This window comes from Tachysurus fulvidraco, chromosome 8, assembly GCF_022655615.1.
Source record: "Tachysurus fulvidraco isolate hzauxx_2018 chromosome 8, HZAU_PFXX_2.0, whole genome shotgun sequence".
Lineage (NCBI taxonomy): Eukaryota > Metazoa > Chordata > Actinopteri > Siluriformes > Bagridae > Tachysurus > Tachysurus fulvidraco.
This window is the reverse complement of record NC_062525.1, coordinates 15,791,891-15,814,235: the sequence shown is the minus strand read 5'-3', so window position 1 is coordinate 15,814,235 and position 22,345 is coordinate 15,791,891. Positions and strand designations below refer to the sequence as shown.

Below are 22,345 nucleotides of genomic sequence, written 5' to 3'. Positions count from 1 at the left end.
AACAATACATGTATTTAAAATGTATTTTATAAAGAAATTTCTTGTGTCGTATGTGTGCCTAGTTTTGACTGTAGTGAGTCTGCGCATTGTAGGACCTGCTGGTGGGGAAACCGGAAATCAGTCATTAGCGTTGCCAGATTGGTTGTGTAGTTATATTTTTGTGTAAAGCAGAATGCTAAACAAGACTTTAGAATGATGCACAAAATACGTCTGACTTGTTATGTCATTTGATTTTGTGTAGTTTATAGTCGTATAGGCTCTGATTTATATCTTGACTTATCTCATATCATCTGCTGCAATCTGGCAACCCGGACAAAGAGCGAGGCGTTTAAAGCTGCGAGCATCAACGCCACAGTCAGAGACACAGAGAGCGGGAGAGCATCCGAGGAATTCAAATAGTATACAACTTAGCTGTAAAAATCCCTGTCAAAAACCTATCCTATATATCAACAGTCATTCACTGCCTAATGGCTACGGCTACGAAGGATAAAGGGAAGCCGGTACTTAGGGATGTAACTGAAAACGCATCCAGTTCGGCACACAGCATCCAACAGAATAATAACAACAACAACAATAACAACAACAACAACAAAGACAGCGAAGGAAATGATGGAACGACGTCCACGTCTGCACCGATCGACACAGAGAGTGTTAGACAAGGGTCCGGATCCGGGGTCACCGCGAGCGCCAAATGGGTCCGGCTCAATGTCGGCGGTACCGTGTTCCTAACGACGCGCCAGACACTGCTCAAAGAGCAAACATCCTTCCTGTACAGACTGTGCCAGCAGCAAGACCTGCATTCTGACACGGTAAGACGACGATCGGGATTAATCAGTACGGAGAAATAAATAATCAAATAAAAGCACAGCATCCGAGCTGGATGATCAGTGGTCCTGATGCTGATGCTGATGATGGACTGCAGAGCTGGTGCAGCATCCCACACGCTCAGCATCCCGCATAACTGATCTGATCGTTCTCTGTCTTTTACCTATTAACATCTCCTATATGCTGGGAAACGAAGAATGATTTCGTCGGTGTGTTTAGATACGTGTTGGAATGTCCCCACAAGGATAGGAATATTTGATCATGTTGATCATATTGACCTTGGCGGTCAATGTACATTTTATTGTTTGAAAAAGTTTTTACTTTAACAAAACTAAAACAGGCAATTTTTTATGGTATTCATCAGATGCATTACAGATTATGTCAATGGAAGATCCTCACAAGAAAGTGTGTGTGTGTGTGTGTGTGTGTGTGTGTGTGTGTGTGTGTGTGTGTGTGTGTGTGTGCAAGCATGCAACAGAGAGTAAATTTAACAGAAAATAAACATTACCTTGTCCTTCATATACCTCATATAACAGCATTCCACATGGACGTTCGTCATGAGTTTTCACCCTTCTTGTCAATTCTTTGCCGAAAATATTTTTTGTATTTGACAGGGGTCAAGCAGACTGCACACCATGCTACTACACACTGTCCACCATTTTTGTCATTTCTGTCATGTCACCCCTCTTCCTTACATCTTCTCTTCATAATAACACCTTTTCACAAGCTTTTAGCATATGCCATTTCAGAAGGCATTTCTTGTTATCCCCATGCTTTCTGTCAACATCATGTGAACTGCTCTGTGCAGTATTCCTTATTTGGTTGAAGTTTCACAAACTGGTTTTAGTCTCCGGAGTGTCAGTGTGTTGATGATTTATTTTAAAAGGTCTGTGGTAATGCAGTGAAGCTTTCTTTGGCTTTGTTGTATGCAACTCAGTGTCCATGGCTTACTCTTGTAATAAGATTAGAGGAATGGCACATTAAAGGCATCCAGACATCAGGCCAAACATATGAGAGAAGCCCTCTCAGTTCTATTCTGGGTTCTGTCTTTTCCCAAATGTTCAAGGATTGTTTTCACCACCTACTCCCCTGCTGGATATGTTTGTGTAGGCTGTATCTGTTGTTAATAGGAATAAAGACTTATGCAATATAATGTGTATGGCTGACAGTTTACTGGATGCTTCATATGTGTGGAGGATGTGTGCCTTGTCCCTAGTTTGTTTTACCTTTATGTAGCACTTACGCAATTTGTCCTTTGACAATATTATTACAATATAATATTATTCTTCTAACTGGGCTTATACGTTTTGTTTGAGTGGGCTGTAGTCTGCATATGCAGGTTAAATAAAACCTTACTTTTCTCTGAATTATTATAGAGGAGTGGCAATGAAGTGGCAATGAAAGAGATAGATCATAACATGTACAGTGTTGATACACCTTGCCATGTTGATATAAATAGGCCCTTTGTTTGTCTAACAGGTAGTTCCTATGGGACGCCGGTGGTTGGCCATAGGGACTTTCTCATGTTTCTGTGTTCAGGGAGGAACATTAAGACACACAAAATATTTAAATTCATTGCATGACAGCCTTCTAAGGAAATAACCCGGGTTAATGAAATATGCAAAAATATTTTTCTGAATCCCTAAACTTTGTGTTTGTTTGCCAGTTTAAAGACTAGGGATTAAGCCACCTGACTAATACAGTGAAGGTGGGTTAGTGTTAAGGCTAGAGGTGCATGGCTGTTCTCAATTCTAGTTACATGTTGTCTAGTTGTCTTTGTCTAGTTACAATTATTTCACTAGATGTCTTGATTTGTGATTGAATGAACAAAAATATGGTTAAAGTAGTCAACAATTCCAAAGGGACATGTTTAACCATTAATGCAGCTCTTGCAGTATTGGCACTGAGTCTAAAGCAAGGTTTTCTTGTGTGAATGGCAGGATAATCCTCTACTTATAATGCAGAAAGCACATTTTTCAACAGAGAGTACAACTGATTTTGTGGAAATCAGTTGATTGTGGGAATTGCAGGATTATTTTAACTACGTAATAGCGAAGGAAAACAGATTGTCACCTGGATTTGCAGAAGTGCTTCTGAGAGAAAGGCCAAAATTAAATGTCAAAATCCCTGAGAGTTTTTTAAACGAATATAAGGATCTTAGCTGTGCATTAGATAAGACCTAAAAACAGTAAATAGCAAGGTGATTGATAGGTGAGAGTATGGATTGTTGTTTTTCAAACAAACAGGACTTTGGAGTTTTTTTATATAATTTATAGAGAATCCATATGGCAAACATATAACATACAATTTAAAATGTCAACACTGAAATCACATATCTGTGCTTTTCTCAGTGTTGTGTAGAAACCTGCACAGATTTGAGTGGATAAAAGGACATTATTGAACATTACTGTACTATATTCTATTCTATTCTATTCTATTCTATTCTATTCTGTTATACTCTATCCCAAATTTTACTGAAGTTCGATTATTTAATTTGACAGAGATTAAACAAGAATATCTGACTGTCAATTTGTATGTGTAGCCCACAACAGTGCAGTGGCATCAATTAAAATTCATATTATTTAAATGCTAAACCAGTGAATGAACAAAGAAATGAGTGTTTCGTGTTTAATGATGCACGTGCAGTGCTTCTGGTTATTAATTATGCCGTTTATATCCTTGCAGACCACAAAAGGAGATGCTCTCTGCATCAGAATGAAAAAACATGCTTTTTCTTTTTCATATCTTCTCACTGACTTCATGTGGAAGTAGCACATAATGAATATCCAAATAGTCATTTCAGCACCCTCAATGCTTAACCAGATATTTGATTACCCTTGAACACTCCCAACAGGCTCTTTCATTGTTAACACACACACACACACACACACACACACACACACACACACACACACACACACACACACACACACACACACACACACACACACACACACACACACATACACACAAGCACACACACTTACCATATCTTTAACTGTAACCTTTCTCTTATTTTTCCTTTCATTCTCAATCAATCTTCCTTTTTTTCCCTTCCTTTTTTTGTTGTGTGGTCATATGTAAGACTAGTTGGTCTAATGTTCTCTGCAGGGCATCATGTAACAAACATCCTGATCTCAAAGCTAAGAAGAATTTTCCCTCTACTTTAAAGGTCACTGCAGAGAGCAGACCCTCATCCACACAAAACAATGATAGTGACCATCCTGAAAGTGACCTGTAGCTATATAGTTATACACACATTCTCTTTCATTGCTTTCAAGATGCACTTTTTCTTTCTCACAGTCTCTGGTATAGTGAGATAAAACTGTTATATAACTGTAAATCCAAGAATAAATTCTGACAAAAACTGAATCTTTGTGTAGGATGAAACAGGCGCCTACGTGATCGACAGAGATCCCACATACTTTGGCCCTATACTCAACTACCTCCGACATGGGAAACTGGTTTATAACAAGGAACTGGCTGAAGAAGGTTGGTTTTTCATGTCTTGTATGCAGGTTTCCAACATTAAAAACTGCACCAAAAATGTAACACTTTTAGGTTTAAATGCAACTCCAAGAATAATTTTAAGCAGACAAAAATAATAACAACAATTGTATAAAACAACAATACATTTCCAACACATTTTGCTATAAAAACCTACAAACACATAAGTGTTTGTTTTACTACAAACACAGTTGTCCTACATTATCTACACCTAACAGATTTTTCACCTAGATATATGGCTAGAAAAATCCAAAAAGGCATGCTTTAAAGATAATAGTGCACAAATTTATCAAAAAAAAGTTTCATAAAAACAACTGAAAACAAAGAAATAATAAAAATGAAATACATGAAATAATGGAATATTGACAGTTTACCCATTTGATGCATTTGTCTGTAATTTCAGGTGTCTTGGAGGAGGCAGAGTTTTATAACATCACTCCACTGATTAAACTAATTAAAGAGAGGATTCTTGAGCGAGACTGTAAGGCCTCTCAGGTAATAAGCAATCTACAACCATATTCTGTTTGTGCTGTAAAATCGGAAAAAAAAAATTTGCTGCCAGTTGGGTCAGTTCATGGGGTCAAAGACAAAAAAGAAGCATATAAACCCATGTTAAAATGATGATAAGCTGTTATGTCTTCAGAATTCACTAGGACTAAACAGCAACCCATAATCTCCATCCCACTCAATTTGATTCAGCTCTAGTTTTATCAGCTTGTACACATATTTCTCAGTTTGTCTACACTACAGTGTCTTTCTTTCTTATTTTACCTCTATATTGTTTTACTCTCTCCTCATTTACTCTTACAGCAGGTACCTCCGAAGCATGTCTACAGGGTTTTGCAGTGTCAGGAGGAGGAGCTGACGCAGATGGTGTCCACGATGTCAGATGGCTGGAAGTTTGAGCAGGTCAGCGTACGTGCCTGCCGAAAGCCGTGGCCCGGACTGCTCTGGACTGTGGGTTGGACTGATACTGAGTTGATTTTCTAATCCCAGTGTCCTTTTGCCCCTTCCAGAACCCAGTCCAGTAACATATCTGACAAATAAATTGACACCTGCATGTTTAATGTGGTGTCACATTTCAGTTGCAACAAGCCTCCTTGTTGGTTTGTGTAAATATACAGTTAGTATATTTGGTTGAATAAAATTGGTTTGGATCATTGTGTTTTAACAAAAGACTCCCTTTCTCTTGCTCTTTATGCATTTTCTTTTAACGCTATTACAGATGGTGAATATTGGCTCATCGTACAGCTATGGTACAGAGGACCAGGCAGAGTTCCTCTGTGTTGTTTCCAAAGAACTGCATACATCTGGTGGAGGCCTGGGGACTGAGCAGAGCCACAAGAATAAGGTTAGAGAGCTCATAATACTTTTACTCACAATTTTACTATTTCGGTTGTTAATTTAATAATTTCAGCTGCAATGTCTGAAATGCAAAGCCTGTATCATTATTGTTATTATATAGTTGTATGTCCTTTACTACATTCTCATACTTTATCATGCCCCATATTGCATAATGGTATCATTTCTATCTGCATAAACCATCTGAAACCATATTTCCTTTTGACTTGACAAAGAAGTGCCATTCTTTTTTTTGTCATCTGTGTGGTTGTGGTCCTTTATTCCTTCTTGTTGAACACCCATTAAATGTCAAGGCATCAGACACTCAAGTGGAGGAAGGAGAAAAGGAGGAGAAGGAAGAGGAAGACGAGAGAGAAAGAAATGACACCCCAAATGAGTGGTTTTAGAGATTAGGAGACTTGTGTCATTGTTCCAATGACAAAAATGGGTGAGGATATCAAATACTGGGTGTTTGTTGGTGGTAGCAATAGAAATTTTGACCTATACTAATAGGTGATAGGGTATTTTATTTCATTGCATCAGAACCTTTTACTTAAGTCTGTATTAAATAGAAAATGTAACAAGCTAGTTTACTGTTTAGTTAATAAGCTTTATGTGCATTCTATAATAAACAGACTGTAACAACGAACAAACTATAGAAGGTTTCATAATAACTATTACTATAATTGCTATCCCCTAACAGTCATGCTATAATTCAGAAAAAGCTAAAGCTATTTAGCTTAATCTCACACTGAAAATATGAGAGAAATCTAAGTGTTCCCCTCATTCATCTTTAGTAACTGCTCAATCCTGTTATGGGTCACAGAGCCAATTCCAGGACAACTGGGCAGAAGGCGAGAATTCACCCTGGATGGTATGCCAGTCCATCACAGGGCACCAAGGATATACACATTTAGACACTCAGTCACACCAATGAGCAATTTATCTTTAGCAAACTAACCTTCTGGCATGATTTTGGGAGGTGGAGAAAACCTGGAGGAAACCAATGTTTAAACAGGGAGAATTTCCCTTGAGTCTGTAATGATTGTTTCTGGAAAAACAGAAGAACAGAATGAATGTTGTAACCATCGGACATGGAATAGCAATTAATTCAAATCAATAAAATGAATTATAAATTATCAGTTGGGAATTGGTGAGAATTGTATTAGGTATTATTTAATACAAGGATAATAAGAAGGGTGCAATGAAATGAAATAGTCTAGACAGCCTCTATTAAAAATAGCTAAGCATGCTTGCAAACACAACATACGGATAAATAACTATATATTTACTTTTTATATTTTTATATTATTTATTTGTTTGTTTGTTTGTTTGTTTATTTAATATTTACATTTTTCTACATCTTAAGCAAAAGTATTATTTTCAGGTACACTATACTTTATTCATATTGACATGGGTGGAGTGTTAATGTAATATAAGCATAATATTTGTCTAGCAAAGTCCTAGTTTCTTAAACTATCATCTAGTCATCATCATCTTCGCCTACATCTCCATCTATGGAAGTTTTTTCCTTATTATCAGAACACCTATTCAGCTGTTATTATTAGAAATGTGAAAATCGTTCAATAATGTAAAATCCCAGATTTCCATTCTCATGATATTTTTATTTACCACTTTGCAGCTTTTCCAGATTCATGGATCCCGGATGTAAATTATACATCTTTTTTTTGTATTGTATTGTAATTATTATTTTTTTCAATATCAGTAGATAAACCAGCATCTGAAAAAACAATCAGGAATGCGGATGGAACTGTGTGTGCTGTAGCTGGAGAAAGTATTATTGTTTAAGCAAGAAAAGGTAATAGATCTTACAAAACCTGTGACCAAAGGGCAACGAGTGGTAAAACTCTACTACCATTAGTGTAATGAAAAGGGATTAAAAAAAATTACACCTGGTCCACGATTCAGCATTCACTCACTAGAATATCTTACTCCTACCATAACCTTATATCAGCAATATGAAGATTGTTGTAAGCATCTAGACAATATTATGAAATGCGAAATAATTCGTATTTCTGTGTGAAAATGGCTGTGAAAATGTGACTCATATAAAAATATGTGAACGTGAATCATACAGGCACGTAGCCTGAATACCATGTAATGAAAAGTAGACTTGCTGTTATACATTATTCTGTGCCGGGTGCTGAATTGCTCCAGTGTTGTGGATGGTTTGTCTAAAATTACCATCATATAATGTGATACTCACAACAGGTTCTGGTTTTAAAGCTATATTATAAGATTATGTGATGCCCTTTTGTCTTGCATTTATTATGATGTTAAAAACTCATTTTAATTCTGAAGTACAATAACTCAGTTCAACCAGAAATTCGGTTATTTAAAAACAAGTCCAAAAGTCAGCGCAAGATCAAAACTGAGCTATAACTAAGCATGTTCATTACACACTCTGTAGTGTTGCAAATGTTAATTTTTTTAGAGATATGAGAGAAACTTAAGTGTGTGAAGTGAGAGCTTTCACCATTAAAAGACCATTTTTAAGCACTTACAATGTTACAATGACACACTTTTCTATTCATTCTGAATATTTTAGCCAGATGGCAATCGTAATCATAATCATGTCCTAGGTTTTAGGTTTGTATGTATTATAGGTCGTATACTGTAGGTTATACTGAGTGTAGAATGTTATTTGTGAATGTATAGAATGCCTTCATATAGAAAGCCATCCAATTTTGTATGACAACACAATATACACTAATGCATCAGAATGGTATTTTCTTTCTTTGATTAATGCAGCGTAGTTTATTTATTCTTTCTTTTAAAATGTTCCAATTTTGGCTTATTAATTCATTCATTCTAAATGTATACTTTAAAACTAAAACAAAGTTGTGGTCCTGTACACTGTACATGAATTTGAGGTGAGAAACTTATTGCTCAAGCTCCCTTTTCTTCCACCTTCATGACAGACAATTATTTTATTTTAACAGCAAACGTTGCATAAATATTCTTTATGTTAAAATCATAATCTTGAGCCACACCTATTAGGTCAGTCATGAACTAATAGACTAAAGTGCTTTGTTTTGTTTGATTATATATCGATTCTTTCTTCTATTTATCAATTTATATGTTTTTTGTTAATGGAATTGGTAAGAGATTATCAGTAAAGAACACAGGAGTTCTTTTTCTGTCAAAAAAAAGAATATCACCCAAGTTTCCGGCCGCTTTAAAAGGAACACCTGGACACATGCTAATTCCTGCAATTTTCCAAACACACAATACCAAATATAGGTCTGGAGCTTTTGTTAGACCATATTTTTCACACACAACAGTCTGTTTTAGTAGTGTTAACAGTCCAGTTAGTAGTGCTTCTGTGACTGGAAAAGCCTTCTTACAGTCTGCAAGGCAGGCTACTGTACAGGCTACACTCAAATACACTCTTTACAATCGTATTAAGCACAAAAGCACATCGGAATGCAGAAGATGTTAATCCTTGAAGTAGAATAACTAAGTCAATATCAGGAATTTAAGTTACAGGTTGGACAGGTTAAGGTTGGATCTTCAGTACAGAGCACTTCTATTACTGACTGGCTATTTAATAATTGGATAATTGCATGAATAAACATGTATACAGGTGTTGAAAAAAGTGATACTTCTCTCTAAGGGAACAAGTAAACACAAACCATGCCTGCATAATGTCTCCTATGACAAGAAAACCATCAGTTTTCTATTCATTTGTCTAGATTAAAATTGTGTGCAATTGCAAGTATTAGTGATTTTTCAACAACGTGACATGCTGAAAATTACTAGAGATCTTTTTGACAGTTCCAATATACTTAATAAATATCACACATTTTGATCAGTGCATTATTCAGGACATTTTCTTAACCAAACAAATCAGTCACATTTGTTGATGAATTGATGTGGGAATAGCAAATAGAAAGTTCAAATAAATGTGTTCTTAATAAAAAAAAAATGCTTTAGCTTTGTTGTTTTATTGAAAATGGTGTGATGTGGTCTGACAAAAAAAACTTGGTATAATGAGATTCTAATGAAGAGTTATAGAGAACAATTTAATAACTACCTCTCCCTTACAACATTTGGTAAGTAAAAAAAATGCATGCTTTAAAATTGTTCACAGAAGTTCACACTTACAAATGGAATACAGGCACATACTATAACCTAAGAGTAAAAAAAGTACAAAACATACATTTCAAATGGCATACAAAAATAAGGCAAATCAATAGTTACCTACCGATAGTGAAATATAGATTATATACAATATTCTGCAATAAACATGGAACAAACATTTTTACAGGTTACAGGAATGTACTAAGGTTGTCTACAGTAGCGAGGTGGAAGTACTCAGGCTGCTCACTATCAGTCAGCTCTAATTGACCTCTGAGCTTCCTCTGACGTGTTGAAAGCGTCTTTCTCTTCTTAAGACTTGGGGACCGTTGCTCCAGACAACACTTTATCATCTCTGCCAGGTCTTGCTGCAGACGCTGGAAGTTTTCACTACCATCACCAGTGGAAGATTACAGCAGATTAGCTATAAGTGTAACTTAGTTCAACTTCAATAATAAAACACTGATGCTCACGGTTATTTTCTCAGCACTTTAAAGAGATGAAAGTGAGAATACAACAAACAAGAAGATTTACTCTATATCTTTTATGTATTGTGAGCAGGGGCGGTTCTAGGATTTCATCTTTAGGGGGTTTTAGCTTTAGTGAGAATTTAGAAGATTAAAATTAAGAAGAGTTTTATATTATATATTATATGACTACATAGTCAAAAGTTATGGTATTGTTTAAAATGGCAAAATAAATGGACGCCAAAATTTTATGCATGATGTAATTGCCAGTCTTGAATGAAATCAGTTTATGTATGTGTGCATTCTCTACAATCAGTGTTTCCAATTAATGCAGTCATTAATAAAAAATATTCACAAGACAAAGATCAAATCAATAAATGTTATTTTTATTTAGTATTGAATGGATTGTTTGCATTAATATTTTGTTTGTGCTATCAACTCTGGTAATAAGAATAGTGAAATTTCACTGCTTTTGGTTGACGTCTTTGCGGTTTTCCTCCAGCTCTGACTGCGCGTGCACGCTGCGCGTGCCTGTGCTTTTCCGTTCAAATAAAGCAGACAGCTGATGACGCACTTTTGAAAGACTACAACGCACGCGCGTAAAAGCAAAGTAAAAAAATCGCTCTTGGATCAAACTGATAAATAATTTTCTTTCCCATCGACGACGATGTCCTGCATTTTAACATAATTTTTATTTTTTATTTTTGAAAGAAAAAATTATACTTATAGGTTTATGGTGGCTGTGATCGCAGACAGGGGGCTGGAGCCACCCTAAAAAAGGTCTAGAACCGCCCCTGGTTGTGAGTATCTGCAGGCTTAATCTCAGAAACAGTAGTTATCTGACTGTAGATTTTTAATATGGAATTGCAAATAATCATATTTTTTAACATGAAATGCCAGCTTCAGTGAACACTGTGCAATAGCCTGGTGCAATGTATTATATTTGAATAACCCCTTGTGAATATTAAGATATTCCAACAAGGGCACAGAATAAGTTTGTAAAACTTCTGCTGTAATTCAATTATTCATTAGAAAGCTATTTGTTGAAATGAAAATAAAAAAGTCTGTGTCTGACTCACGCTGTTGGGGGAGTAGGCAGGTTGTAGTTTTGTCCAGTAACTCCTGTTAACCAGTATGTTGTCTCTTTGCCTTTACCCTAATGATGATAATGGTAATGAGATAAAATAAATAAATAAATAAATAAATAAATAAATAAATAAATAAATAATAAAAGATAATTTTTATGTAGATGCATTCAATAATATGATCTACATACATTCACAAATTCTATTTTTTTTAAATCAGACATACCTTCAAATATGTCTCTCCTCGCTTTGTGTATTCAAATTTGCAGTCAGCCCGCTCAATAATGTTGATCGTTGACTGACTTACATGGATTCTCAAAGCTGTGTCAGATATAGACAATAAAAAGCCATCTCTAATTGCATGGAATTTTTGTGTGGAACGTATACAAGTAAATAAACATGTGAACAGAAAGTAAACAATGCATTTATTTATGGTTTATATGTGATACTTACGTAATCCTGTAGACTCCATGCGAGAGGCAGTGTTCACTGTGTCTCCAAACAGACAGTATCTGGGCATCTTAAGACCCACGACACCTGCAGCACAAGGGCCTATGCATACAAGAAGTAGTAGTTATTTAATTTCATTCAATCAAAATGAACACTATCTAAATCAGAACTTTTGTGAAGAATCAGAACTTTTGTGAACAGTCTAAACTTATTTACTTATATGCCACCCTGGACACCACACACCACTAAAGACAGACCTGCTGTGTGTCTGTCTGAACAATACCTGAATGCACCCCTATACGGATCCATACAGGCAAACCAGGCAGGTGGCGCAACTCAAAAGTGCCCATGAAGGAAAGGATGTCCAGTGCCATATGGCAAATATCCATCACATGTCTGTCTCCATTGCGCCGTGGGAGACCTGACACCACCATGTACGCATCACCAATTGTCTCCACCTATATCAGCAATAGGCAAAGAAATAATATAATATCGTATTTATCAAAGCAAAAAAACAGATTGTGCACAAATACTGTTTGAATGGGATAGACATGTATTTGCAGAGGCACCTTGTAAACATCATGATGGTCGAGGATGCTGTCAAAGTTTTTGTAAATGTCATTGAGCATGTCCACCACCTCCATGGGGGTGCTGTATTGGCAAAGTGTGGTGAAACCCACAATATCACTAAAGTAGATAGTGGCCTCATCAAACAGCTCAGGCTGCACAATGCCAGTCTCCTTCAGAGCACGTACCACTGGGCTAGAGTATACACAAGTTGAGTTCAAGATTTTGTCATTAGACACAGCTTAAAGCACACATAATACACTGAAACAAAAATAGTGGAAATGTTTAATTTCCTGTTTTCTGAACCTGCAGGTGAGGACAGCCATGCTCTACAGTGTTAAACATTACCCTGGAAGAAGCATAAAGTTGAGATTGTCCGCTCTATCTCTCTCTGCCTTGTACAAAGCTGTGCGCTCTTCCACCAGGTGCTCTAGGTTACGGGAATACATCTGTAGCCGCCGAATCAGATTCCCCATGTAATTCTCATTGGCCTGGTTGTGTGGACTATGACAAAATTGAAAACAACCTCTTTAATAATACCAATTTAGCATAATATTCACCAATCTTTATACAGACAGAACTGTAATGTGTTATTATGTGCTTTGCTATACTGTACCACAAGCTGTAAGCTCTTAAAATAGAATTTGTTATAATGTCTTTTTGCACTGTCAGTACTGCATTACATCCTGTATTGCAATGTGTACTGCCTCTGCCACATTCTGTCTCTTACTTTGTATTTCAACAAAGAGAACAGTTATTACCTGACAATCTTTCCCAAAGTGCTTTCAATCTTTTTGAAATCTGGTCTTTTCTCAGGGTCTTCATCCCAACAGGATTTGATAAGCAAGTACACCTGAAATTATGGATTAATGGCAGAACACACAATACAAGATAAGTCTTTTTTTTGCCCCTATATTTATCATAAACCTAACTAATATAAGCATAAAATACACAAACACACACATATACATACACCCATATATACCTCCAATTCTTTTTCACTTGGAGTTTCAAAGTTTAGATCTGGCCTGAAAAAACTCAGCCTTCTGGGATACTGAACACGGACCAACTTTTCTGTCAAACGAAAAGGACAGGTATATATATTCAATGATATTCAATATTATGTTTATAATAAATGTTTTCCTCTATAATGGTATCTGTCAGAGAAAAGTCAGCTACTACAATCTCAACGACACTGAATACTGTATTAACAAATCTAACCAGTAGATCTAACCCATAGTTCTCCAGCAGGGGTCAGTATGTGTATTACTGGGGTATAGCTTATACATTCTCACCAGCTTTGTCAGAACAGGCCTTGGTGTAGAAAGTGCACTTTCTCAGCATGATTTCCTGTGCAATTATGGCAAAACTATAAACATCTCCCTTCTGAGAAATGCCCTCGTTGCGTAAATGCTCTGGAGCAGTCCACAGATCTGTTAGAAAGAAAACAATTTTAGTTGAAGCAAAAATAAAATCCTGTTCAGTATGATTGCAACAACTAAGGAACCCTTACCTCTGTCTGGACTGAGGATAGTATTAAAACCAAAGCCAGTAATTTTCACTACCATACGATTATCTATGACACAGTTGGTGGACTTCAGATGGCCATGGACTTCAATGTGGCTTGAGTGAAGATAGGACATGCCCTGCATAGCAGTATATTAAAGACTTGCTACTAGATGCTACTAAAACATCCAAATCTAAGTCAAACAATACATAAATGTTAACATACCTTTGCAATGTCATACATAACAGAAATTTTGAACTCCCAGTCCATGAAGGTCTCCTCTGGGTATGAAATCCTATCATTAAGTACATACTGAAAGAAAATAGACATCAAAAATATGTGTAAATCTGAGTTGAACCAGTATATGCTCAACTTTAAGGTCATGTGATTTGTGCTGTTTTACGCACCCTCAGAGATCCTCGCTCACCATACTCAAATACTCCAAGAACCTCTTGATCAATTTTTACCGTACCATAGAATTTTATTAGGTTGTAATAATCTATTTGTAATAGCTGAAAAGGGGACCAAAGAAAGAGTTATTTTTTATAATATAAAAACAAGTATTCGCAGTTGAAGCCAAAACCTTATACCTTACACTCAGTTTTTCACAACTCCACCTAATTCGTCTTACCAGACATTTCCTGTCATTTAGGGTATCTATTTAATTTCCATAAAAGCTCATTTTCAAAATAATAGTTGAGATTTAGAGATATATCTAATTTTAACTTTACTTTATTATATCAGATTTTTAATCAGTCAAAACACTTTTAGTGGGTTTACATATACACTGAAGTGAACTAGTTCATTCTCCAACAATAAACCACCAAAACATGACGCAGCAACCTTCTTTCAATTAATTCTTTACTCTTTTCCGCTACTTATTGTGCTGGTTATTATAGCTAAACAGCTAAATTATTGCCCCAAATGAGGAACCAGACATGTGTAGATCTATAATATCTTTTTCTGTGGACTGTGCTTGATTTTCACTAGCATCAAGGACAACAAGGCACTGGACTGACACCAAAGCTAAATCAATTTACTCCCAATGTTTCACTTCCAATTAACTCCTAAATATGATATTTGGCCAGTCAGCCGCTTCTTAATCATTGGACCAATTTCTTTTTTATTCCAGACTGGCTTAACAAACAGTCAACTACACGTGTATATACATTTACCAACTGGAATTCTGATATTGTGAATTAAAGACCAAAATAAATGTATGGTAATACGAAATGTGTAGATTTGTGTAAAAGTGACATGATTATCTTTAGCCTAGGTGTATGTATAACCTTTGGCAAGTGGATCTTGCAAATGGAGTTCAAAGCATCCCAAAAAGAAAAAAATAGACGTTTGCTTAACTGCATTAAGTGCTATTCTCTGGCTTTCACTGAAGTAGAAATCAGAATGCTTCAACTCCTTAAGGATAACGACCTACAACAACAAACATGCAGTTAAGTATTTTATCTGAACAGGCACATTGATGACAGAGCTACAGGAATAATGACAAAGCACCTTTTTATCATAGCGTGCTCTGCGAATCTTCTGTCTTGTATCTTTCCAGGTATCCTCATCAATCTAATTAAACAGAGAGAGTGTAGGTAATTAATAACCTATTACCTCCAAATATATTTAATTAGATGTGGTTAAATGGATTATTCAGCCTTTCTTGATGAATTACATATATTAAAGCCCAATATGTGAACGGACCTTATTCTGTAAAATAATTTATCTTCAGGTATCTATAGCTACTTAGCTCATACGTTTCAGTGTGTTATTAAATGTGGCCCAACAGAAAAGTACAAATAAATTTTTATTGTTAAAATAAACACTGCAAAAACACTGCATTTTATGTAAAAACACTGCAACACTGTCTCAAATACTGATGACTATGCATTATATTTATAGAGTTGTGTCATTTGCAACACCAGATAACCAAAGTAAAGAAAATGGATCAAGATACAAAAATATTCAAAGGCATAAAGCCTAAGGCTTTAATATGTGATAAACATTACCTTTAGGGACACCAAATTCCTCTCACTGGACTTTACAGGGGTAATGAGCTCTACGGGTATGTGGGACCATTGCTTCTGTTTATGGCGGTATGACCTGTTCTGCCTGGGAAAGTAGAACGGAAATTGTTTGTTTTATGATCTTCAAACACAATTAAAATATTAATTGGACAAGGGAATAATAAAATGTGACAGCAGGGAGGAGAAATAGTGATCATCTCTCACGTCCATACCAATAAAAGACAAATGCAACTGTGGCTATCGCAACCAACACAAGGGAGGCCAGTGATATGATAACAATATACTTCATCGGCAGACCTGAACATAAATAAAGTGAGTTAGAAATCATTGGTAAAGGGTCTGTAAGTAAGTATATTCATATGATTTTGCTTTTTAATCATGGTTTAATTAATAATTCATTATTTTTGCCTATTATACATAAGACAGAAAGTGCATAACTTTAACAGTACTGAATACCATGCCAACAGTGTCAAACTGCTAACAGCAAAAGAAACTACAGTAAATCAGAAAAGTCACAGCACCTGGGTTATTAGCATGAATTCGATCATAAGGAAGTTGCTGTTCAGGCCAGATGAATGAAGGATTGTTGTCGACCAGTGTTGTTTTATTAGTGCTGGTGTCAAAAGTATACAGAACTTTGTACTGAAGGACAGAAAGAGGAACTTCAAAGTTTATGCCTGATCATGCAAATTGGTTGCAACCAGTTGTGCTGTGTGTGCTCTCTGTCAGTATCAGAGTAGTGGCTTTATAAATGATTTCCACATCTTCAAAATCTGGTGTATTCATTTGTAGTAGTTGAAGATTTATTGCTTACCTCATTGTTGGTGTTGGTGTAAATCACCGAAAACACCACATCTCTATCCCCATATTCATCTAACATATAATCTCCTGCAATTCCTGTTATCATAAACATGTAATATTCACACATGTTAAAATTATGATTTTACTAACTGTAACTGAGACTTAATTAGGAAGTCTATATTATGTTGACCTTTAAATGACACATTTCTGAAATAGCTAATGTTGACACTCTCTACATCCATGACAGGAGTCTTCCAAATTTGCCTCATCACTTGCCCGAATAGAAACACTGCATCATGATATGCAGCAATATAATCATTCATCTACAGACAGCAAGACAAAAGAACAGACATGAAGAAACAAATGTAATAAAACATGTATGACATCCATACAAGAAAGTATTGTGGCTTATGGATTGGCAACAGAAAAGTGTCACTCTATAAAGTGCAAAACACACATATGCATATTAAAGAAGTATAGTCTGACAGAATTAAAGCTGAAAAAGAAATGCAGCAAATCCTCTGACCGTATTATTGGAGGTTATGTTGTAATTGCGAATATTAGGCATTGTCAGGACCAAGACATTCTTCATAGCATCATTGGATGACTCAAGGTAATATTGATCACTAAAGAAAGAAATATGGCAATGTTTAGTTTCCTATATTGTTCCACACTGTACCACACTGACAAAGATTAACACTCAAAATACTTGAAGAAGAATATTGGAAGAAGTGAAACAGCAGTAATTGGTGGATAACTGACTTGTACAGATCAATGAGAATAAAGGTAACATGAGCATCAGCATCCAGAGAGCCGTTCTTCAAATCCATGATGTCATCAGGAGTTCCACATAAAATAAACACTGTAGGGGAAGCAGACACTAGTTAATGGTGGAAAAAAGCCTTCTGCCTGTTTGAAAGAAAAGGCAATAATACAAAATAAAAGCATGGAATTTATTCTTACAGTTACTTTCTCTATTTTTCAATGCTGCGCTGAAGTCTTCCTCTTTTCGAAGCACCACTCTCTTCTCAATGCTGGAAGCAAAGGAGCCTGAGGCAACCTCTAGGGCATTCATGTACCTAGTCAGAAGGAGAAAGTAATGTTAATTTTTTTAGAATATTTGTCACATGATAAACTAATACATTCACTTTTAAAGCACAAGTAACTAAATACATTTTCAGGTCAACATTGCATGAACTGAACTAAATCTACTACCAAGGTCTAGCTTGTTTCATGCAAAGAACATTTCAGTTAACTCACCAAAAGCAGTCCTCTGTGTTATTGTTTTTTTTGTAGAGGTATGTATTATTCCATGGAGGCTTAATATCATCAGAGAATCTCCAGAAGTTGATAAAGAAATTGGAGACCTTTCGAGCTGGAGGCAGGAGGCGAGTGAGGTTAGCCTTGTAGTCACAGGACAGGCCAAAGCTCCCAGCTGAGATGATGGGCATATTGACGTCTAGACCAACATCAGTACTGCCAAAGACCAAGTAACATACAATAAAATCAAATAATTTCATTAGAAGAAAGGTCTTGTAAACTGTAGCAGGTCTTTACATAACTTGAACAAATATGTTACTAATTTGAAAGCCAAGGATATAATGTGAAACACAAGTTTCAATGGTAATAGTATTAAAAATGTCTTTTCAATAAAGAGCACAGTCTAGCCATTTTTGAGAAAACTAATTTCAAGCAAATGGCTTTATTTCCAATTCAGTTACAGCACATAATGTGGATGTCATACCAAAATGATTTTCTGGCTTGATATTGGTTTAAGTGAGAAGAAAGTGTTAAGTCCAGCATCAATGTCTGTAAGTTTCATGTAACCACAATGTGCCATGCTGAAATTCATCTTCTGGCCATATAAAACGTTCACAAAACTATAGAATGCCATTTTAGACTAATAGAAATGCATACATATGACTTTGTAATTTAATTAATACCTATCATCCTTTAAAATGCATGAACAGCTTTTTTCTCACAGAGTGCATCGATGAAGACAGCATCAGAATCGGGTATCTTATCTGCAACACTTAAAGTGAGCTGGCATGTTTTTTTTACAGTATAATATGCTGAATTAAAACACTGGCATTCTTTTATTCATTCTTGACAATTAACAATTCAAAATGGCAAATTAAAAGTGGGATAAAAGCGATTAAGTCACGTGCAGACATTTCATAACAATTCATGTCACTTCATGACATTTCATTATCTCATGGCTTCATTAAATTGTGTGCAGAAGTAAAATAGTAGGATGAACTAAATCAAGTGCTTTATAATTTTATAAGCTATAAATGCCATAATGTAATAATAAAAGCCTTAATGTTAATGTTACATTCATGTTAAATATTTGTTTAACTCTTGCCAGTTTTTCATTATTAGTCATTTTCCATTTGTCTCTTGCTTTTTTGACATAACATTACAACTGACAGCAAAACAAAAAGCCATTTTGCATTTTGAATTCCTAATTTTCGGGTTCAAATAAACATAATTGTGTTTAAAGTGGTCTAGACCCAGGTTATTCAAATGACGGCCCGCTGGGCGAATCCGAGGAAGCCCTCAATGTAATTTGTTCTGGCCCTTCAAGTAGTTTAGTTCAGTCAGACAACGGACCCTACAGTTATGAAGTGACACTTTTTTTTCACAAAAATTGGTTCGGTGAATGTCCTTAAAACAAGTAATCACACATCCCAAACAGAACAGGAAAATAAACAAAACACAACACAAGCATGTTTAAATGTAGGGGAAAAGTTTACTTGGGTGTTTTAAGGTGCAAAAATACAACACATGTGCTCCTCAGATTGTAAGCCATATTTCTCTGGGCCCTCATTTGGGATGCTGTTCATGAACTGGCCCACATGACAAATTGAATAGCCCTGGTCTAGACACTGTTGAGACCAATCTAAATCACGTTGACTCATGAAAAATCTGGCAACCTTAGACTCATGAACTACAAGCAAATTACTTGCATAAGAAATAGTGTTATAAAAAATTTAGTAGGAGCCACTCAAAGTCTGAACACATGCAAATTTCCCCACATAAATTTTGGCAAAATTTATGGATTTAGGTCACTGCTCTGAGTTAGGGCCAAAGTTAGGAATCTCAGTGTAACTCACTCCACCAGTTGGAAAGTTGCATAGGTACAGGATGGTCCCAGCAGAGCACAGCCAACCATTCCTGAGTTCTAACACAGAATAATGGTGATGAGATTAACCAATGTGAACAGACTGATTAACCATGTTTTAGTATGGCCTAAAGTAAGCTCTCACCGTCAAATCTATCAGGATCTCTACTCCCTCACAGGCGCTGCTGCTGCAGCCTTTATTTCGGTAATAAACAGTTTGAAACCCATTGTAGGTAGCAGTCAGATTGCGAGTCACATCTAAAAAAAACACAGTGTCAAATTATTGAAAATATGTATCATGATATGTTTGATACATGATGTAAAATGATAATGTGTGAATTTAGTCCAAGATAATGTACCTTCACCGGCATACCTCCCAAAGTTGTGAGTTGAACTTTCATTGAACTTTTATTAAACTTTCACTATGTGCAGAACTTATTTGACTGACAGGTTTTTAAAATGTATTTATGTGTTCAGTGATTTGACAACCGATAGTAATTAATAGTATAAGTCTATCAAAAAAAGATTTCCTAGAGTTCATAAAGAAGTATGAAAAACAACAAACAGAAAAAAAAATTTGTTTCAGTGGTTGTTAGCACAGATTTTGCAATACTGGAGTATACTGGAGTTTATTTTACACTGTTCTTCCAAAAAACACCTAGAAATTTCCCTATTTTGATGGTGGCTGACAACATTCTCCACTACTTAAGGAGAATTTTAACTGGTCAAAAAAAAAAAAAAAAAGCTTTTATAATGTATACTGTGCATTTGACTATTGTAATGTGTTGCTGGACAAAGGAAATATCTTTATTGAAGAGACTACTAACAAGACAGAATACATTTCACTAGGTGACAGATGCCTCCCCGTAGAATTAATAGGCGCAACAATTTTTTCTTTAATAATTTTTTTTTACCTAAATAATTGTTTCATTTGAACCATCTGCATAAAGGTTAAAAAGCATTAAAAAAGCTTCTGATGATATTTGTGGCCATATGTGGCCAGCAGTTTTATCACATTTGGTTGGGTAGCAGTTCCAATAAACGACTAATTTAAATCCATGGCTGAATGTCCATGTTCATTTTTTAGTTTCAAACCATTATACAGTTTCCTGTTAATCTGGACAAAATATATTGTTATTATTGTTGTTGTTATAATAATAATAATAATAATAATAATAATAATAATAATAATAATAATAATAATAATAATAACTGATACACATGATCATAGTCATCCTATGTTGTATTAGGATTATTAAGGTAAATGATACATTACTGGTCACCTTTTTTAAAAAGGTTTTTAATCCAAACATCAATATACTATAGAGAGCGAATAAGACAAAATAAAACGTCTTTTAGAACAAATTATCGCTACATAATATTTGTCAATCATTGATTCATCAAATTACAGTGACTTGGGACCTAGAAGGACCACACAGGGACATATAGACAGTTATGTCTATTTGTCCAACAACATTAAAAATGTGTAGAATGAATTATTTACAAGGAGAAAACATCTACCATTGCTGTAATTGATTTCCGCGTCCATTTCAATGGCTTTCATTACCGCTGGTTTCACGAAGTTCATACTCCAGGGGGACACGCCGTCTTCCAGCAACACCACGTTCATCAGGTACTGACCGTATAAGCAAGACTGGTTTATCGACTGCTTTCCATTCAGAAGAGTCCACAATAAACACATAAAATGCCAGCGCATCGGGCAACGCATTATTCATTACCAGCAGGTCCAACACGATCGCGTTGAATAAAAACTAATGATCTACTTCTAGATCTAAGACCACGGACTAAGCTTTTTGAAGGGTTAATAATGTAAATAAATTATTTTAAAAGCAAGTCGAAGTGTTTAATGGGCAAAAATCCATCAAAACATCTACAACCTAATGCTGGTTTAGTCCTCTGTGTCTGGCTTATCGTCGTCTTTTAGCCTGTAGTCCACTGACTACTAGATAAGATAAATACAAATAAAAAAAAATTCATTAACACGGCGTAAAAAAAAGTTGACACTCAGTTGAAAGAGAGTTGTTTCTGTCCTGAAACACCTGCTCGTTAATAAACTACAGACAGGAAAGAAGGTCGAGCTTAGAGTAATAAATCGGATCTGCATCCGAAGTGAACTTGATGAGATAAGAGCACGTTTCTCTTATTAAACATGTACAGCAGTCTTGTAGATCTTGTAGATGTATTCATTTGTATATTATGTTCATAGCACATATATATTCAGCTGCATATTATATTCATAGCACATATATATTCAGCTGTATATTATATTCATAGTACAGTACATACACATCTGTAAATTACTGTTTATAGCAACAGCCATATTTTGTTACATCCTTCTGTAAATTTCAGTTATGATTATAGCCATCTGTATATTATGTTCAGAGTACACACACATCTGTAAATCACTTCCAAATTACCATTTTATTTAACTTATCTAAATCTTGTACAAACTATATCCTGCACTTACTGCTATTGCACTCTGGTTAGACCTTTCGTTGCCTTGTACTTGTACTTGTACA

General features: G+C 35.5%; 2 protein-coding genes across 6 annotated transcripts; one reads left to right on the top strand and one right to left on the bottom strand.

Moving 5' to 3' along the window:
* The first annotated feature begins 56 nt into the window (after positions 1 to 56).
* kctd17 (potassium channel tetramerization domain containing 17) lies at positions 57 to 9,629 on the top strand. 5 transcript variants are annotated; one of them, XM_027137666.2, is made up of 7 exons: positions 58 to 809; positions 4,209 to 4,317; positions 4,736 to 4,827; positions 5,143 to 5,289; positions 5,558 to 5,683; positions 5,988 to 6,121; positions 7,316 to 9,629. In XM_027137666.2, the coding sequence occupies exons 1-6, from the start codon at positions 468 to 470 to the stop codon at positions 6,078 to 6,080; spliced, it is 909 nt and encodes a 302-aa protein (XP_026993467.1). In that variant the 5' UTR covers positions 58 to 467; the 3' UTR covers positions 6,081 to 6,121; positions 7,316 to 9,629. The 5 variants fall into 5 exon arrangements, with proteins under 5 accessions (XP_026993465.1, XP_026993467.1, XP_026993470.1 ...); XM_027137664.2 differs by having other exon boundaries at positions 57 to 809; positions 5,988 to 9,629; XM_027137669.2 differs by lacking the exon at positions 5,988 to 6,121 and having other exon boundaries at positions 62 to 809.
* On the bottom strand, positions 9,626 to 21,880 carry gucy2cb (guanylate cyclase 2Cb). Its single transcript, XM_027137660.2, has 27 exons — positions 21,327 to 21,880; positions 19,951 to 20,063; positions 19,798 to 19,865; positions 17,942 to 18,157; positions 17,645 to 17,760; positions 17,444 to 17,543; positions 17,208 to 17,307; positions 16,872 to 17,004; positions 16,695 to 16,777; positions 16,402 to 16,522; positions 16,093 to 16,177; positions 15,863 to 15,965; positions 15,363 to 15,425; positions 15,210 to 15,281; positions 14,258 to 14,362; positions 14,076 to 14,162; positions 13,857 to 13,989; positions 13,639 to 13,776; positions 13,329 to 13,417; positions 13,105 to 13,196; positions 12,692 to 12,847; positions 12,346 to 12,538; positions 12,060 to 12,234; positions 11,780 to 11,878; positions 11,553 to 11,647; positions 11,321 to 11,397; positions 9,626 to 10,164 (listed from the first exon to the last, which is right to left on the bottom strand). The coding sequence occupies exons 1-27, from the start codon at positions 21,532 to 21,534 to the stop codon at positions 9,966 to 9,968; spliced, it is 3,219 nt and encodes a 1,072-aa protein (XP_026993461.1). The 5' UTR covers positions 21,535 to 21,880; the 3' UTR covers positions 9,626 to 9,965.
* Positions 21,881 to 22,345: the final 465 nt, after the last annotated feature.

Excerpts from the sequence above, each read along its gene's own strand:
- kctd17 (XM_027137664.2), top strand. The coding sequence starts at position 468 with ATGGCTACGGCTACGAAGGATAAAGGGAAGCCGGTACTTAGGGATGTA. Across the intron at positions 810-4,208 it reads AAGACCTGCATTCTGACACG|GATGAAACAGGCGCCTACGT; the intron begins GTAAGACGACGA and ends ATCTTTGTGTAG. Across the intron at positions 4,318-4,735 it reads CAAGGAACTGGCTGAAGAAG|GTGTCTTGGAGGAGGCAGAG; the intron begins GTTGGTTTTTCA and ends CTGTAATTTCAG.
- gucy2cb (XM_027137660.2), bottom strand. The coding sequence starts at position 21,534 with ATGCGTTGCCCGATGCGCTGGCATTTTATGTGTTTATTGTGGACTCTT. Across the intron at positions 15,966-16,092 it reads GTTGCATTTGTCTTTTATTG|GCAGAACAGGTCATACCGCC; the intron begins GTATGGACGTGA and ends CTACTTTCCCAG. Across the intron at positions 11,879-12,059 it reads CCGTATAGGGGTGCATTCAG|GCCCTTGTGCTGCAGGTGTC; the intron begins GTATTGTTCAGA and ends TTGTATGCATAG.